Genomic DNA, 19,345 nt, shown 5'->3' with positions numbered 1-19,345 from the left:
AAAGCTCTACCCATATCTCAGCTTCCGCAAGTAGCAGTCCTTTCATATTTTTCATGATGATAACCTATGGTCGTATCTAGCTGATGAGAAATATCATGGACGACATACTTCTTCAGAGTGATTGGTATCCCATCATCATCTTTGCTGGTTGAGCATGGTGGTAGCACAACTCCATCCCGAGGAGACGGGCAAGTACTCGCTTCATCAGGGAATCAATCTGGATTCGCAAACCATTTAAGTCACATGTATGACCCTATCCTCAAGACCACGCAAAACTCCAAATTATTGTTTAAATCTCTATGCGTGTTACACCTCTTTCCATATGATTTTGAAAGTTATAGAGCCATAAATTTTCTGCGATACAGAAAACAGATGAATTTCACTTAATCTGAGGTAGAAAATACGGTTTTATTTAGCTTGTCTAAATAGAACCAATTTACCCCAGCAGAGAATGGTTGAGCCCTTTGTTATGGTATTGTTGTATCTAATGGGAGTTCTCTGCTTTGTTTGTGCACTGTGATGTTGGTTGCCTAGCTCATTTGAATCACTTGTTTGTCTGCAATTGATCAGAGTGGATCATGATGGAATTTCCCTCCCGCCCAGCCCTGATGTGAAAAATGTACTTCTTTATGTACTTCTTATGTACTTCTGATCTGAAAAATGTACTTCTTTAAAATGTACTTCTTTATTGATCTTTATACTATTTCTTAATCATGTTAATGATACCAATTCTGATCATATGGCCTAATAATTAATATTAGGTTAACTTGATAAATATTATGTTATGTTAAATTAGCATTCAGTGGTAGTTTTACCGGAATGTAGTGGCTATCGGTATGATTTACCAGGTCATAATATATACAGTTAATTAGCTTTCAGTGGTATGTTTACCGGGAAGTAGTGGCTATGGATAATGTTTGCTCTCCGATTTATTCAAGCCCTAATATTATATTATATACTGTTAATTAGCTTTCAGTGGTATGTTTACCGGGAAGTAGTGGCTATGGATAATGTTTGCTCTCCGATTTATTCAAGCCCTAATATTATATTATATACTGTTAATTAGCTTTCAGTGGTATGTTTACCGGGAAGTAGTGGCTATGGATAATGTTTGCTCTCCGATTTATTCAAGCCCTAATATTATATTATATACTGTTAATTAGCTTTCAGTGGATACGTTTACCGGAGGTAGTGGCTATGGATAATGTTTGCTCTCCGATTTATTCAAGCCCTAATATTATAGTATATATCGTTAATTAGCTTTCAGTGGTAGGTTACCGGAAGTAATGTCTCACGGGTATTATTACTCGATTCTATCATAAAGGCCTATGTTATATTATGTTAAATTAGCCTTCAGTGGTAATTTTACCGGGAGGTAGTGGCTATGAGAATTTTACTCAGGTCTAAAGATGTTTATCAAATTATGTGATGTAAATGATCAGTACTTCAAACTATTGCATTTATGTAGAAATATTGGTATATGTGTATTGAATAAATGATTCTCTCTGAGGGCAGACAAATATCGTAGATATTAGTCCAAGTTTGGAAATTCTCTGTCTTGGGGTAATGGAAAACAGGATTTCATGTAGTTGAAAAAAATAAAATTGAAATAATTGAAAAAAGTGAATTAAATACAGAGCGAAAATCTAGAAATATGTGTCTGATGTTTTCAATAAAATAAATGTGTAAAAAGTGCAATAAATAATACCCCTAGCAACCTCCACATCGCTGCCAAAGCACATCTACTCATGCTGTATTTCAACGGAGATGTGGAGAATCGCCTCACCTAGTTACTAGAATAGACTATTTGTTAATAATGTTACGCTACAACACACATAGTTTGTAATATATTTTATTAAACTTCTTGTAAAAGGGACAAAACATGGTAAAATCAACAAAACCACGGAAAGCCACAAGAAAACAGAAAAAAACGCAAAAAGTGACTTTTGATAAAACGGAATTTCAAAAGTAGAAACGGAAAACTTATAGCTCTAAGTTAACCTAAACCGTGGCAAAGGACACTAAATTGTTAGTGATGTGAATAGGGATACATCCTTTTATCTTATTAGGGCCACTTTACACACCCTGTATGCACACCCTGTATGCACCCCTGACTACAGACCTGATTCTTACCCATACACTAACTTTACCCTAATTACTCCAGTCTTTAAGTGACAGTCCTTATTATAAATCCTGTCACAGAAAGCAACATTAAATTTGACTGTACCTTAAGACTGATTCCCTGCGACATCCGACCTTTTCTCGTAGATCAAGTTACGATCGTGACGGGAAGCTGTTGTGGCTTTTTGACGAGCAATTCAAACAAACTCTTGTGAAATTTGAACATTGGGAGCAAATCAAATATTGTTAAAGTTGACACACTCGTGTACATACGATACAATTGAAAACATGTTGCATGGGGAGGAATTTAAATAGACAGAGATTTTGTTGGGTTGAAAGTTAAAGGTACTGTCATTGATCTTAACAAAGGAGTCAAATATTTCTTTCATTTGGGATGAGTTCAAAGTGAAGGATGGGTCAATAAAAGTGTCTGTAGTAGGTTTTGTATGGGGGGAAATGGCAAAACGTAAGAAACTGGCAGTGTTGATAAATATGAGGCCCCATTCAATTGCATGTAAGCTAAGTGGCTGTATGGACAGACTCATGCAACAGTGACTAAAATGTAACCTCATACCCTTATGTTAGCTATGTTCTTTACAAAAAAAACTGATTTGTGATTTATTTTCTGATTTGGCAAATCACCTGATAGTACCTTTAAAGAAATATTTTGTGATTCTAGCATGTTCTTTTTATTTTATGTTTATGTACAAAAGAAAAACACTTATTCCCAAAATATCAGTGGATTCCAATTTTGTCATTGTGAGTTATGCATGATTATGTGTATTACATAGGCTCCATAGACCACTGTGTTGTAATGTGGTTCTGTTGATAGAACATAAATAAAAAGTTGATGATATTTGCATCGGTCCGGTGATCCAAAGGTCCCAGGTTCAAATCCTGGATGGTCAGTGAAATTTTTTCACTGGCTGTCATTTATGTATGTGGAGACTTGTGTTTAAAAACCTTTCTCAGATTTGATGATATTTGGTTTTAGCCAAGCTAGTGAATCTGTAAGACACCTTTTGCACACATACATTATCATGATTATGTATGTAGCCAAAGGTTTCCGATGGTATATAAATCTCAAGCTTTTTTTTAGAAAAGTAGAGAGATGAGGCTGTGGATCACAAAATGCCCCTTTAAGTGGATGTAATTTTGTAGAAATATATACAATTTGGCAAAACTCACTTTTCATATATTAAAATGGGGTTCTTATATTTATTTACTGATTGTACGGAACATAAGGTATATAACAAAATCTATGCTACATGGGTGACATTTAAAGGGAATGATAGAGTTAAATTTACTCAATGTGGCAAAACTCACAGACATTTAATAAGACATAAAAGGGCTCAAGGGTCCTTCATATTTTTATATTTTATTTTTACTTTTAAGACCTGTTGAACATTATGAAGGAATTGACAAGTTAGAGTTTCACAATGTGAAGTTTTAATAAAATTGAACGAGGCATGATATAAACAATTTATAAAAAAAATCCTGAAGCGATGTTGAGTCTTTAGGTAAACACTTATGGTAAGGGTGTTCATATTGTAACTAAATTCAGTTCAGTTCAGTTCAGAAAATAAGTCTTCAGGTAAATACAGGAGAGGATGTTCATATTTGAATGAACTTCAGTTCAGTTTAGTATCGTTTTCAGAAATTAAGTTTCTTTCTATGTAATGCTCATAACAGCCACCCCATGAACGACCAATGCATTGGTGAAGATAGGTGCTGGAATGAATTAGTGTTTTCTATTTTTACCTCAATTGTTAGGCTGAAAATTGAAAAGGTCACATATCAGATAGTAAAAGCTATTTTGTAGAAAAAAAGGAACTATTTTTTATATTATAATATTGGAATAACAACACAGCTACTGCACCTTTACTTGCCAAATAAGTCAAGTGATTTTGTGTTCGAGAAATGTGGATGGAATGCACCAAGTATGACAAGCTGTAAACTCTATAGACGCACATCTTGATCACTAGTTTGCACTTGAAGAAGTGTTTTCAGAGTAAATTCGTGTAAAACAAAGTTTGTTTAAACCACCACACAACGTTTGCTATGTCTATTGATTTTATAATGCTTGACTTAAAGCCTAGGTACCCTCACTGTGTGCGTTCATATGGCCCTATTCTCTTAAGCCTTCACTTACTTCATATGGTGTTGATTATTTAATCAGTAAATTCCAAGATTAGTATGGTCTTTAGTAGATAGCAAAATTTAATATGAGGTATATCTACAGTAGATAACATGGTCTGATATAAATGGTAGCAATATTAACAAGATTTGATATGAGCTGTCTTCAGTAGATAGCTCATATCAGTTCATATTACTCCTGCTATCTACAGTAGATACCAGCATTAACATGATATGATATGCGCTATCTTCAGTTGATACCATGTGCCATGAATGCTGTTGTTATAGTCTGGTGCAGCTGTTATATTATTTGTAAAATTGTGTATAATTGTTATGAAATTAAGTATGTTTTGATGTTTTTCAATACCAGTGCAATATTTAGGCAAAGTCAATTTTTTGTGTGCAATTTAGTTTTTGCTGTCTTTTAAATGTCTTTTTAATGTTTTAATATGTATGACCAAATTGTAATTTTACATGTAATTTGGCCAGTTTTTTAAAATATCGATAATAATAATACCAGAATTAACCTAATACAATATAAGCTATCTTCAGAAGATAGCAGGATTAACATGATATGATAGGATTAACATGATTGGATATGAGCTATCTTCAGTAGATAGCAATATTAACATGATCTGATATGAGCTATCTTCAGTAGATAGCAAGATTAACATGATTTGATATGAGCTATCTTCAGTAGATAGCTATAGATAGCAAGATTAACATGATTCAATATAAGCTATCTTCAGTAGATAGCAAGATTAACATGATTGGATATGAGCTATCTTCAGTAGATAGCAAGATTAACATGGTTTGGTATGAGCTGTCTTCAGTAGATAGCAGAATTAACATGATCTGATATGAGCTATCTTCAGTAGATAGCAAGATTAACATGGTTTGATATGAGCTATCTTCAGTAGATAGCAAGATTAGCATGATCTGATATGAGCTATCTTCAGTAGATAGCAAGATTAACATGATTTGATATGAGCTATCTTCAGTAGATAGCTATAGATAGCAAGATTAACATGATTCAATATAAGCTATCTTCAGTAGATAGCAAGATTAACATGATTGGATATGAGCTATCTTCAGTAGATAGCAAGATTAACATGGTTTGGTATGAGATATCTTCAGTAGATAGCAGAATTAACATGATCTGATATGAGCTATCTTCAGTAGATAGCAAGATTAACATGGTTTGATATGAGCTATCTTCAGTAGATAGCAGAATTAACATGATCTGATATGAGTTATCTTCAGTAGATACTGTAGCAAGATTAACATGATCTGATATGAGCTATCTTCAGTAGATAGCAAGATTAACATGGTTTGATATTAGCTATCTTCAGTAGATAGCAGAATTAAAATGATCTGATATGAGTTATCTTCAGTAGATACTGTATCAAGATTAACATGATCTGATATGAGTTATCTTCAGTAGATAGCAAGATTAACATGGTGTGATATGAGCTATCTTCAGTAGATAGCAGAATTAACATGATATGATATGAGTCATCTTCAGTAGATAGAAAGATTAACATGGTGTGATATGAGCTATCTTCAGTAGATAGCAGAATTAACATGATCTGATATGAGTTATCTTCAGTAGATACTGTATCAAGATTAACATGATTTGATATGAGCTATCTTCAGTAGATAGCAAGATTAACATGATCTGGTATGAGCTATTTTCAGTAGATAGCAAGATTAACATGGTTTGCTATTAGCTATCTTCAGTAGATAGCAGAATTAACATGATCTGATATGAGCTATCTTCAGTAGATAGCAAGATTAACATGGTTTGGTATTAGCTATCTTCAGTAGATAGCAGAATTACCATGACCTGATATGAGCTATCTTCAGTAGATAGCTCATCTTGCTATCTTCAGTAGATAGCAAGATTAACATGGTTTAGTATAAGCTATCTTCAGTAGATAGCAGAATTAACATGACCTGATTTGAGCTATCTTCAGTAGATAGCAAGATTAACATGACCTGATATGAGCTGTCTTCAGTAGATAGCAGGATTAACATGATGTGATATGAGCTATCTTCAGTAGATAGCAGAATTAACATGATCTGATATGAGCTATCTTCAGTAGATAGCACCCATAGAAGACATAACCTTATATCCAATACAGTGGGTGTAGATTTCAAAGTAAATCACCCACAGGTTATCTGTTTGAAATTCACACTCTGTGTTTGAATGATTAAGGTCATATCATCCATAGGGGGTGTATGGATTTCAACTGGAATAACTCAGTGGCTTGCAAGTCCATACTCCATGATGAAGATAACACGATATGTTACTCAGTGCAGCAGATAGTAGCATCTTGGTGTTCTCAAAGTTTTCAAATTCTTAAGGTTTTGTTCACTGTGTGAATGTATCTGAAGACATCCACAGTGTGTTCACATTTGGGTAAACAAAACACAATTACTACAGAAGAGGATAAGTAATTACTTTAATCCGATTTGAAACTGAGATGAAACCATCATCCAAGGTAAATTTACTCGCTTCTTTTCTTTCCCGCATCAAAGTTTGTACACTTGTAATGTTTTGTTATCTTAGGACTGTTTACATAACTCTTAAGAGACGACATGTTACAGTAGTAGTGGGAGTTAGTCCGACATGCGTGTGGAATTTAAATTTCTTAATGCTCATTTTCTGTTTTATTTCCCATTTTAAAGGGAAGTCATAACATTGGCATTTATACCGTTTTGTTATCATAGGACTCTTTACATGGTTCTTTTTTGCATGGGCACGACCAGCTAAATTATCAGCTTCTAAGAACAATTTTGATTGGTTATAAAGAGGACTATATCATGTATTGAGCCAATCAGAGATATGGTAAGAATAGTCAGTTGGACAGAATGAGATTTAGCTTAAAATTGGTAAGAGGTCTAAAACCATTGATTACTCAGATGATAATATCATGTGATAACCAATCAGGTGGACTGTAACTTAGAAGGGCAGTAGTGCCCACATGATTAAGAGATGACATGTTTCAGTAGTAAAGGGTAGTAATTGGAATTTAACATGTGTGTGGAATTTAAATTCCTTCATGTTCATTTTCTGTCATTATTTCCTACATTAAAGGGAAGTTGCAACATAGCAATCCTTGAACTTTTTAACCCTAACAGAACACTATAACATCTTTCAAAGCAGTTTTAAGCAAATCCACTGTGCTAACTCCCATACTTTGGCAGAAGAAAGCATCTCTGTCTTGCTGTCTTTATGAGTTGCATCCTTTTACAAAGGATTAACATTGAAAAAAAGTTGGCTAAAGATGCATGGCAATTTTCACCATTTTAGGGCTTTTCTCACCTTCTAAGCAATGGAAACCTGCTTCATTAAACCAATCATGTCAAATATTATGTCAAGAGGAAGCAACTGTTATTGAAGTAAATATAAGATACTCCAACACTGTATCCGACTCCCCCATCCCCAAACCCCGGGCCAAACCCTTCTTTCTCATCTAAGAAATGGAAACCATTGCTTCATTGAAGTCAGCCATGTTCAATCAATATATAGTTAAACACACACACAGTAATGACTGCCAGGTATAATGTTTTCATTCCAGATGAAATCAACTCCCAGTTTGACCTTATCAAAAGTCAGAATTTGACACCACTGACATCCTCATTACATGCCAGTTGCCTGTAACAATGTGGGGTTTGTTTGTTTTTTCTACCATTTTTTTTTTCTAAAAAAACCCAAGGCCAGTACCCAGGATTTTTCTTGCAGTGGTGCAGAAAATATAGACACCCCTTCCCTCAAAAACAAATCACTTTCATGAAATAAAGTGAACTTGGTCCCTTAAAAACAATTTGACATGAAAAAAGTGGTTCCTTTGTTTTTCTGAAGTTGAACCTTCTTGGGCATTTATACCCTGAAAATGGATTTCCCCCTGCAGTTTTACCCTAAAATGTTTTTGGATTGACTGTTTAGGGTATAAGTGCGATGTAAAATTTGGCTTTCTCTGCACAATTAGATTTGGCTGGTGCAATAGATTTTTCTGTGAAATTTGATCGTTTTTTTGCCATGTTTCACTTTTCATGTGGTTGTGGCTCTATATTGCTGTTTTCCTCATGAAAAATGACACTGTTTAGAAACTCTATATCTCTAGCTACTTTTGTTTTCTGGTTTAATTATGTTATTATGATAATGAACTAATTTGCATGTATTTTTTACAATTTTTTTATTTTCCAAACAAATTTGCAAGGTTTTTTCTGAAAAATATTTTCATATATTTTGCTCAAAAATGTTTTCTGTTAAATTGATTTTGGGTGTATAATTTGAATATTCATTATTACGATAATGAGCTAATTTGCATATTTACTATGCAGAAGCATTGTGGTCTACACAAAAACAGTGCAAGTTTAGAAACACAAAATACTAGTTGCTGCTGTGATATGTAAAATAATATGAGACGATATATGATCCAAGTAGGCCAAAGGCTGTCATAGTGAAATTGAGACACAGGCAAAAAGGGGAACAAGAAACAATAAAATACATAGAAAAATGACATTTCTGGAGCTCATAAGGGACTATTTACACTGGGAGAATCAGCGATTGCAAATTTTTTCGAAGAAAACTTTTGTGTTCCCACTTCGCTTTCATTCAAAAATATTTGCGTTATTGTATGAAATTTCTCACTTTGAAATTTCACATTCCCCCATCTTTCCTGGCAAAAATTTTTGGATTCCCCCCTCTTGCTCACAATGTTCACCGAAATCCTTCATCCCCCCTGCATAAATAATGACCACTCCCTAAAATTGACATTGCATGAGCTCATAACTTTGCGATCAAGTATGTAAGGATTTCATCAATTGGGCTATTCCATTTGAAATCCATTATATACACCCCCTATGGAAGACATGACCTTAGTCTCCTGCATGGGGGTGTAGATTTCAAACAGGGTCACCCTTGACTCCATTTGGAATTCTTCCATAGGGGATATATGGATTTCAACTGGAATTGCACATCCTATATTGTTGGACGTTTCCAGTTGAAATCCATACACCCCCTACAAGACCTTAACCCTAACCCTACCCGTGGTTTTTGTGCTATCGGAAGGGAAAGAAGGAACGAAAAAGGAGAGAAGATGAAGAAGAAAGTCACTTGGCACCCCCGGGATTCGAACCGGACCCCTCGCATGCCACGCAGAAGACCCCCAGCATGTAGCTACACAGGTGACGTTGGCCAGGCCAACGATTCCCTGGGTATATATGACTTGGTCTGATTGCGTCATCAAGTCCTGTGGAATGCATGCACACAGAGCGTTTTTAATAGTGAGCTTTAGTGAGTCCTAGTTGGGTTAGGGTTAATCTTCCATACAGAGAGTGCGACTTTCAAATGGGGCTACCTGAATGGGCGACTTCATTTGAAATTCTGTGTCTCCCACAGAGGGTGTATAGGTATCAACAGGAATAGCCCATTGTCTTGATAGTGTAAGTTGATGATGATAATAATATCTCAATTTACAGAACAAAGCATACCTTGGCCTGATTGGATCATATCGTATAACATATATGACTTATTTTTGGTCACTTAGATGCCTTGCTAAGTAGGTCACATAGGAAACAGTTGGAATTGTGCCTATGTACAGTATTTGTCTTTAGTGTACACATCACTATGAACGCAATTATTTTTTTAGCTTCTCGTCAGAATAAAAAAATAAATTAAAAAAATATATATATATAACAAAAGAGTATTTATTAAAAAAATCAGAAGGAGAAGGCTATTACAGTTAAAATTCATGCACTTCAAATATAGATTTCAAATGGAGTCCCCATTAGGAAACCCCGTTTGAAATTCACAGTCCCTGTGTGCAAGATTAAAGACATGTCATCAATAGGGGTATTTATTTCAACTGGAATAGCCCAACAATACGAGAGCTTGTGTAATGGGCTATTCAGTTGAAATCCTTACACCCTATGGAAGACATGACCAAATCTCTAACACAGGGGGTGTAGATCTCGGATGGCGCCGCCCCATCAGGAAACCACATTTGAAATTCATACTCCTTGTGTGGAAGATTAAGGACATGCCTTCCATAGGGGTGTAAGGATTTCAACTTGAATATCTCAATCTAGTAAAGACCCATCAGGGTTTTAAAAAGTGTATTTTAATCTTGAAAACTACTCTTGAAATATTGCAAGTATTACTTTATTCTCTGGTTTACAACCATTTCTGTATAACAAATAACTGAATAAAGGAAAGCTTATATTCGTTACACAGCTAGAATCAAGCTTGCTATATTTATCCTACAAAACCCTTACGTAACATATTGTTTTTCCGCCCCAAGTAGAAAGTCGTGCCCATGCATACATCATGTCATTACTTAAACAGCCCCATTGAGTCAATGAAGATGTACTACACATTTAATGTGATGTGTTGTGATATTTTCAGGCTTTCCAATGCTACCAGTGCAAAGTACTGTCAAAATATTATTAAAGAGAACTAAACTCTTAATCTATAGGAAAATATGACTCATTCTATATTAAGGCAATGAGAAGATTAGTTTAGAGGCAACAATTGGCTTTCAGTATTCAAAATAGAGGTGTTATCGACACATGATTTCTAATTCAATACTTCGTCGGGGGAAAATACGACAATCGACATGTGTCGACAGTCGACATGAAATTTTTAAAATGCTGAAAAAAGTTGATAGATATAGATAAGCTGAAAATCATGCAGATATGAGTTATGATCGCTGACTTCCGTTGTAAACATACTTCCTGGTTCGCTCTACTTCCGGTCAATTTTGGGAGGTAATGTTTGACTATCCGATGAAAACATGGTCTTGCGGTAAGCTTATTCGGACAAAATAGCATGGAAATTAAATTTTTTCCTTTTTGATATGTGTCGTAAATTGTCGAAAGGGTGCTTATCTTGTTCCAGACACACTGTATCTTCTCAATATATACCTTTCATCATTGTTCATCATGACATTTGTTTGCTGACCAGTAATGAGGATGGGAGTGTGGTCATAGATCAGCATTGGCATTTACATCATGACACTACCGTGTTGAAAACTTGTCGGTGATTGATTTATTGGATGTTTAATACTGCCAATCTGTGTCCCATTGAATGCTGTCTAAGACATTACAACTGAATATCTTATATAAGCAAAGTGCACTAAGAGCCTAGAGTGCATATTAGGTAATAGTTGTGTAACATTGCTATTAAGTTGGTGCTCTGCTCTGGGGACGTAACTTGACGAAAAAGAGTTACAAAATGTGCCTTGATTAGGTAAATAATGACGATTATGTTGTGAAAAGTCGTTTTTAAATTTGTGCATCATAATGACTCTCCAAAGATGTAGCCAGGGGGTGCAATCTGGGTCGCTGGAGGTGCAAGGGGTTCAACAGGCAAAGCTTAAATTTTGACTTCAAAATTCAATTGCTGCACCCATTTCTATTCTGGTAGTATGATAAAACAGAGTCACCAAAATTAACCCTATCCTTTTCCTTTGTTTCTTCCAGTTTTAATTGTGGCACAGGACCTGCAATCATCCGTAGTAACAAGACGGTTACATTAAATGAATGGCACTCTGTTATGATTGGTCGAGATGGTCGTCATGGATACATGAGTGTAGATAACCAGGGAGTTAATAGGGGCATGTCAAAGGTAAGAATGTTATCCTCATGTATTTTTGGAACAATTCTGGTATACCCTGCGCACAAGTGTAACCCTAATCCTAACCCTAACCCTAAAAAGTAGCGTGCGCAGGTAAACCAGAATTGTATTGAAAACACAGGGTGCGCTGGGTAAACCAGAATTGTACCTAAAAACATTAGCAGTGTGCAAATGCTAAGGGTGCAATAGAAAGATTTGTTGGCACTGATACCGCTACAGGACCAATCTGTATGGGATGCCTTTAAAAATAGAGGCACAGGCTTTTTGCCCTCTTCAAAATTATCTTTTTAAATGATAAGAAAACCTGTTTCGGGGGTTTCAGAAAATTTCTGCATATTGGACCATAGAAACATTTTTGAGAAATTTGTTATGTTTTTCTGTATAGCTTTATTCCAATGTTGTCGAATATTTATATTTCAGCCGTCCCACATTCATGACATTAATGGCCGCCCCAAATTTTTCAACTTGCTACAGCACTGACCAGTGGAGTATACCGACCAGATTAATGAAAAGGGAGACATTACTACCCCTGTTTAAGATAATGGGACAAAATAAACCAATCCGGGAAACCAATTGCAATTTTGAATTTCTTTGAGGCCTGAAACATCACCATTCATTTTTTCAATTTGCTGTGTTCTCAAATGTCCACGTTAGGTCATCTCTGAAGTGGTCAGTATGCATAGGACCTTGTGGAAAATAATATGTGCTGGACGGCTAGCAGTACGCTTAATTTGTAATAGGAAATCTGCAAAATACTATAGTATTGCTGTAAACCTCTGCAGGCCCAGTCTTAGGTAATACAAATACTACAGTTTGTAGAAGCTTAACACGATGTGAAGTACATTACTGCCGACTTCATTATTTACTATCAAGCCTGAGGCTTCTTGCAGTTAGGAGATAGTCGTACAAACAAAGTTAATGGACAGTTGATTTGTGTCTGTAACTATGTCCACCAGTATGCTAGGCATTGCCTTTGGGGGAGGGAAAGAGAGCAAGAGAGAGAGAGAGAGAGAGAGAAACCATGTCAGATACAGGGATAGCGCGACAAAAGGCGCATACCACTAATAGCTAGCCTGGGTAAAGAAAGTTCAAATAAATAAATAAATAACATTGAAGCCAAAAGGCTTCTGCTTCTGCTTCTTCTGCTTCTGCTTCTAAAATCCTCAATGCTACATTGTAACCCAGGCGAGGAGCCCGGGCGAGGAGTGACTCAGCATCAACAGCAGATTGCTTTTGGATAGCGCAGAGGTTCTTTACTGAGCTATGTAGGTTGCTGACCAGTTTATCACTGAACTCTTGTTATAAAGCAGTCCCAGTTGTAATCCATTCATGCCCCCTTTGGAAGAAACAACCTTAATCTCCCACACAGGGGGTGTAGGTTTCAAGTGGAATCACTCATAAGTAGTCCCATTTGAATTTCACACTCCCTGTGTGGAAGATTAAGATCATGTCTTCCATAGGGGGTGTATGGCTTTTCATCTGGAATAGCCCAATATATGTTCTTTGGTCATAGCTTTGGTCACTTACGGTCATTTAAGATAGTACATATGCCTCATAATCAGACAGTTTTGTTTGGCATCATTTTGTATTGACTGTGGTCGTGTGATACGAAATACCATCGTAATTAGGAAAGCCCATCTTCACAGTTTATTTTTGTAAACGTCATAATTGGGTTATCCTTATGGCACATTTAAATTCAGATTAATTTGGGCTGACTGTCATTCTGAATTATGCACAATTTAGCTTACTGAGAATCTTTCTGGAAATTATGGAATTTCAGGAAAAAATTAAAAACAGCTTGTCTTTTGAGTGCAATACAATCATACATCAATGTTTGTGGAAATTTAGTTTTTGGTGCATTGTGAAATTTATTTTAACGTGTGTATTTTAAAGCCATATTACAACATATCAATAAAAAATGTTAGGTTTAACTGTCAGATATGTCCCCTTTTCATTTTGAGCCAACACTGAGGTAAATCAAAGAAAATTGGAATTTACTACCAGTGATGATGTCGCCAATGCGTGTCACTCCATCGGTCGTGCTATGGCACGGTCCTTTGATGTGTGTATAACCGTTCCGTACGCCATGTACGTACACTGTTATGTACATCACGTAGCCTACTTGTTTGTCTAATATTTCCTTCGTAATAATTAAACAACGGTTCCTGTGCTTTATTCAAAATCTCGGATTTTGACAAAACTAGATTTTTGCAGGATATGTTAGTTTAATAAAGCACATTACAATTGTGTAAAAAACAGAATTTTGACAATTAATATTGAGGGATCCTCCTCAGCAAATGTTACAATATGGCTTCAAGCTCTTTTACAAGTCTTAAATAGCTAAAAATTAATTAAACTGTTTATTGTAAATGTCAATGTAATGTAAAGCTAAACAAAACACAAAAACATCTCTCTGACAAAAATGCAACATGCATGCCCAAAAACATTTTCCCCGCTCCCTTTACACATGCCAGATTTTGGGGAACCCCAATTTGAAACCTGAAGTTGTAATGCAAAAATTCTAAACCTTTTCAGGCTTATTGTGCCAAAAATTGCTTACCCCTTTTTGGCCTCCCCCTCCCTTTGCCCCCTCCTTTTGGCTTGCCAAAAATCTTTGCCCTCCCTATAATTCACCACCCAGGAGTACACATAATTATTGCACTACCCCTTACCCCCGAGTGAGATCTATGTGATGTTTGATTAAATTAGCATGAGCTGTTGTGATCAAAATAACCGATTGCTTGTTGATCACTTGATGGCACAGTTAGACAAAAAAAATTCAAGATGACACTTAACGAGATTGAAAAAGACAACAAACAAGAGAGTAAACAACCAAATTCAGGGCAACCTAATTCGAACCCCGTGTCCTGATGCGACCCGCGATGTATTGTAGTATCTCGTCCCCAATCAAGTTGCAGTAGTAAACCAATTAATGTCGTTTGTGGCCGGTATGTTCCGTGACCATAACAAGTTTTCCTGCACGTGTACTAGTTGTAGCCTAGAGCAGATCACACTCCAGAAAATGAAGTCTAAATATTTTTGTGAAGATTCGAAATGATAATCATCTTGTTTCTTGCCATAATACACTCTAATTTTGTACTATTCGGTTTTTTGAATAGAATCCATACTCATTTATTTTGGATCCCCTAACTATTTGTTGAATTATATTTTGCTTAGGTTTATTATCACTTTGAACCAAAATTCTTATCAATGAATAGTTTCCATTTTATTTTAACAAGTAACTATTCATTTTGACAAGATCTCCAACTCATTATTTGACAAGATTATCCATTTCCTTTTGACAAGATTCAGTTAAGTCCCCCTCTGGCAAGACCAACTACTCAAATTTGATAAGTTGGGGCATTTTTGACAGGAATCTATTCTATAATAGTTGACAAGGTCTCTGTTTTAAATGATACGGCAATCATATCACATTTGATGAGTTTCTTGTCATTTCGATGAGAATATCCAAGTCATTTTGAAGAGAAATCTGTCATGTCCCCATCTGAATAGTTTCCTTTGTCAAATTTGACAAGTTTCTATTCACAAATGAGCAGATCATTTTGAGAGTGTAATCATACAAACTTGTTAAATTTTGCAGTTGGTGATTTTTACACAAACATGAAAATTGGTTCTAGTTGTAAGATTTTTGGTCAAAACTAACCTACCGCCACCTCCCAATAGTGTTAAGTTTTAGGTTCCAGTTAAGTTTTAGCATTAGGATTATAGTAAGTATTAGGATTAGTGGCTAGCATGGGCATCCCCCTCTCCCAACTCCCCAGTCTAACATACCCCTGTGGAAGATTTAAGAAAAGTCTTCCCCAGAGGGAGTATGTTTTTAAAATGGAATTGGCTATAGAGTTAATTATTTTGAAACCCATATTCCCCATTATATCTTCCACAACAGGAGCGAGTATTTCAAATGGATGTTACCCATAAGTATGGTATATATTCTATTTGAAACCCATACTCCCTCTGTAGACGATATTAGCTAAATCTTCCACAGGGGGGGAGTGTGAATTTTAGAGGGATTAACATGGTTGATGAGGAGGTGACTGCTATTCTGAAGTTTCTCAAAATTTCAACTTTGACAAATGCTAAATATTTTGCATGTATTTTGGCTTGAAATTTACACCAAAATTTGTAAATTGAAAATAATAAAGGACAAACTATAAAGTTTTCATTTACAGTAACCCCAGAGGCCTGTTGATGTCAACCCTGACAACAGGTTTAGTTGATGTAATCACTAAAATGAGCCATTTATCACTAATAATGATTTTGAGATATAGGCATTAATAGTATTCAACTTCCTTTGTATTTTGTTATTCTGAACAACTCTAAAATGACCATATCTCTTGAACCATATGTCCAATTGTGATAATGTTTTCATCGGAATAAAGCTCTGAATAAGGCTTATGTAATGAAGTTGAAAACTGAAATTTGATTTTGTCAACAAATAACTCATTTTGCATGATCATATCAAATATGTGATGTTATCAAAGAAAACCAAATGAGATGCTTGTCAAACAAGATCAATGTACAATCCATTGGTTCCACCATCCCAAGCAAGAGGGCAGTAGATGCTTTGTAAATAAGCAAAGGATTCTTTGTTTTTCTTTGGCAGTAAGAAGGAAAAATGCTGCTGAATTGTTATTTATACTTGTAGCATTGTAGATACTGCATTGTACTGTAAAATCATGCAAAATTAGCCTATTTAGGTACATCTAAAACCAGAGACCTACACCATCACATACAATATCACTGTCAGCTATGTGGGGATGGGGTATTCGGGTCCTTGCCTTAACAAAAACAGTTCTGCATCTCATCAGAAGTGTTTAGGTATAATCATGGACAGGTCGCATCTTTGCGTCTCTCAAATGCATCTAGTATGTGATGTTGCGCTCACATGACAACGATTGCCTTAAGTGCATTCTGAACAAAACTAAATACCCGTAATTTTTGCTCCATGCGTGTATCACAATGGCGGTTGAGTCTGGGTTCTCTGGTTTTAATTCTGTGGGTACATCTCAGCCCCTTGAGTAAACGTCAGGTTGTTTGACACCAATTTATGCTTACTGTTTTTATAAAGTTGTGTGAATTTGGTACCACATTCAGCAATGATAAGAAAAAATAATGAATTAATAAGTTTATGGTTGATTGAAATTGTTTAATTCCTGACTTCTTTCTTGTGGTCTTTGTGAACATTGTCTTGCCCACTTTATATGTTGGTACAGAGTAATTCTAGAAAAAGGTAATTCTGGGAGAAGACTCCTTTATTTGTTGTATAATTTCGTAAAAATACAAAGATTACTGGAAAAGTGACTTTCAACCAGCCCAGGTAATTTTGCAGACTGGTTGTCTACTTTTAGTTTTTGCAGAATTTCTACACTCCTGAATATACAGTAAAATTGAAAAGCTGCCTACAAGTACAATGAATTTCCACAGGCAGCTATTTGTTTTTTCCCGTGACATAACCTGATATTAAACCGCCATAGTGTGGATAACTTCTTAATTTGCGGTAATTATAGAGCGAGATTATGATCTAAATTAATTACACCGTTTTTCCAATATCTAAACCACAATCTGTACATCTGACATTTGAAACAAAAACACTTACAAGTCTGGAGATTTTGTAAATTGGATGGTTGACGCACATCATCGATGCAACGTATCCCTCGTGGCTTACGTGGGGCGTAGAAACCGATTTACTGTGTGTTTATACATGCCTGAAGTACTTAAAAGTTGAAGCGACCTCAATCAGATTTTTGTTTCAAACAATATTAATGTTAGAAATGGGGAAATAGTTGGCATGTAAGCTTCTTGGGTTGTTTTCAATAATAACAATTGAAGATCAAAATTGATATCTACTTAGAGGATAGAGGACAAGATATTGTTTACCCAGAATGCATTAGGGTATTTCACAACATTATGAAGAGTTCCAATGTATCGGAATGCTGCCTTTTGTGTTATTGCATTTATATTACGGTTTTATGCAATGAGATACTTTATACCTGCCTGACCCATTATTCCGTCGGGACACTGTGATTTGTTGTAACGCATCACATGAAAGACCTTAAATTGTAATATGTGGCCAGGGCAATGAACTCTATGTTCTTCTCACACAACAACAAACCGTGATGTAGTAACACATTCTACGCAAAGCATTGATGCTCGGTTACGCATACAGTATTTCCGCAATACGCGATGTCACTTACGCTTTGGATACCTTGAAGTAGACAACTTAAAATATTTGAAATCAAAAGTGATATTTTCTCTTTAAATCACACTATTTTGTGGTAATATGATAGGGTGCAGCATTATCCTTTGCACCCAAAAAGATGTATCCGCAGCAGTAAAAATGATTCGATAATGAGTTCACCCATTAATGTTTTACTGCTGCAGACACATTATTTAGGTATAGGCCTAAAGGATAATACATTATCCATTATTCCTTATTTAGGAGGCACTAATAATAGAGTGAGTATGGTACTGAAAGTTCCTTGTGATCATTTAAAAAAAGAAAAGAAATCAATGCTAAAAAATATAACACACTAACAGTAACGGTATTTATTTAACAGTTTCAGAAGGCAGCAATTGCATTTTTCAACTGAATTCTTCATAATACATTTTGCATTGCATAAAGAATGACTCCTGTGGTAACATGATTCCCAACATTTCTACAATGCATTATGGGAAAACATAAATCAAACTTTGCTTAATGTTTAGAAGTAAGTTTTGTGGAACAAAATGTCAGCAAAGTCAAGATATAGTTGTGAATTTAAAAAGACATAGCTGTGCTAATGCCTTATATTTTTGTACATTATTAGAAGTACTCATAGATAGGAGTATTATCTTTAGTAGATAGCAAGCAGAGTTAACCCATGCAAATCAATTCAAGTCATAGGCAATGTTTAGACGTGTTTATAGATAGCAGTGTTATCTTCAGTAGATAGCAAGGATGTAGATAGCTGTGTTATCTTTAGTAGATAGCAAGCACAATAAATCAATTCTAGTCTCAATGCAATGTTAAGAAGTGTTCATACAAACATGTAGATAGCAGTGTTATCTTCAGTAGATAGCAATCATAGTAAATCCATGCAAATCAATTCAAGTATAAGTAGACAACAATGCCAAGTAGTACTCATAGCAAGCAGTGTTATCTTCAGTAGATAGCAATCATAGTAAATCCATTCAGAGCAATTCTATGAGTGTCTCAATAGACAACAATGTTTCTATACCAACTGTAGCCAAAGTAATATCAAAGTTTATGCTGTAATATCTGCAGCAGAAAGTGAAATTTCTAACACATTTTGTCTATTGACAGCGATGTTTATTTCAGAAGATAATAATATTCTTTTCTTTTTTTCTATCTCTATATTCACTTTCTTTATCAATTTGGATGAGCAATCAATGAATCAATCACTCTAAACAAATAAAAAAACA

The 19,345-nt window shown here is 35.4% G+C and overlaps 1 protein-coding gene across 1 annotated transcript in view; it reads left to right on the top strand.

Moving 5' to 3' along the window:
- The window catches only part of LOC140145947 (pikachurin-like), a 249,429-nt gene that overhangs the window by 181,456 nt on the left and 48,628 nt on the right, over positions 1-19,345 (top strand). Inside the window, 1 exon segment of the mRNA XM_072167684.1 lies at positions 11,749-11,893. Coding sequence (XP_072023785.1) covers positions 11,749-11,893 — 145 coding nt within the window.

Source organism: Amphiura filiformis, chromosome 2 (genome assembly GCF_039555335.1).
Source record: "Amphiura filiformis chromosome 2, Afil_fr2py, whole genome shotgun sequence".
Lineage (NCBI taxonomy): Eukaryota > Metazoa > Echinodermata > Ophiuroidea > Amphilepidida > Amphiuridae > Amphiura > Amphiura filiformis.
The sequence above is the reverse complement of the archived record's forward strand: the minus strand, read 5'-3'. Positions and strand labels throughout refer to the sequence as shown.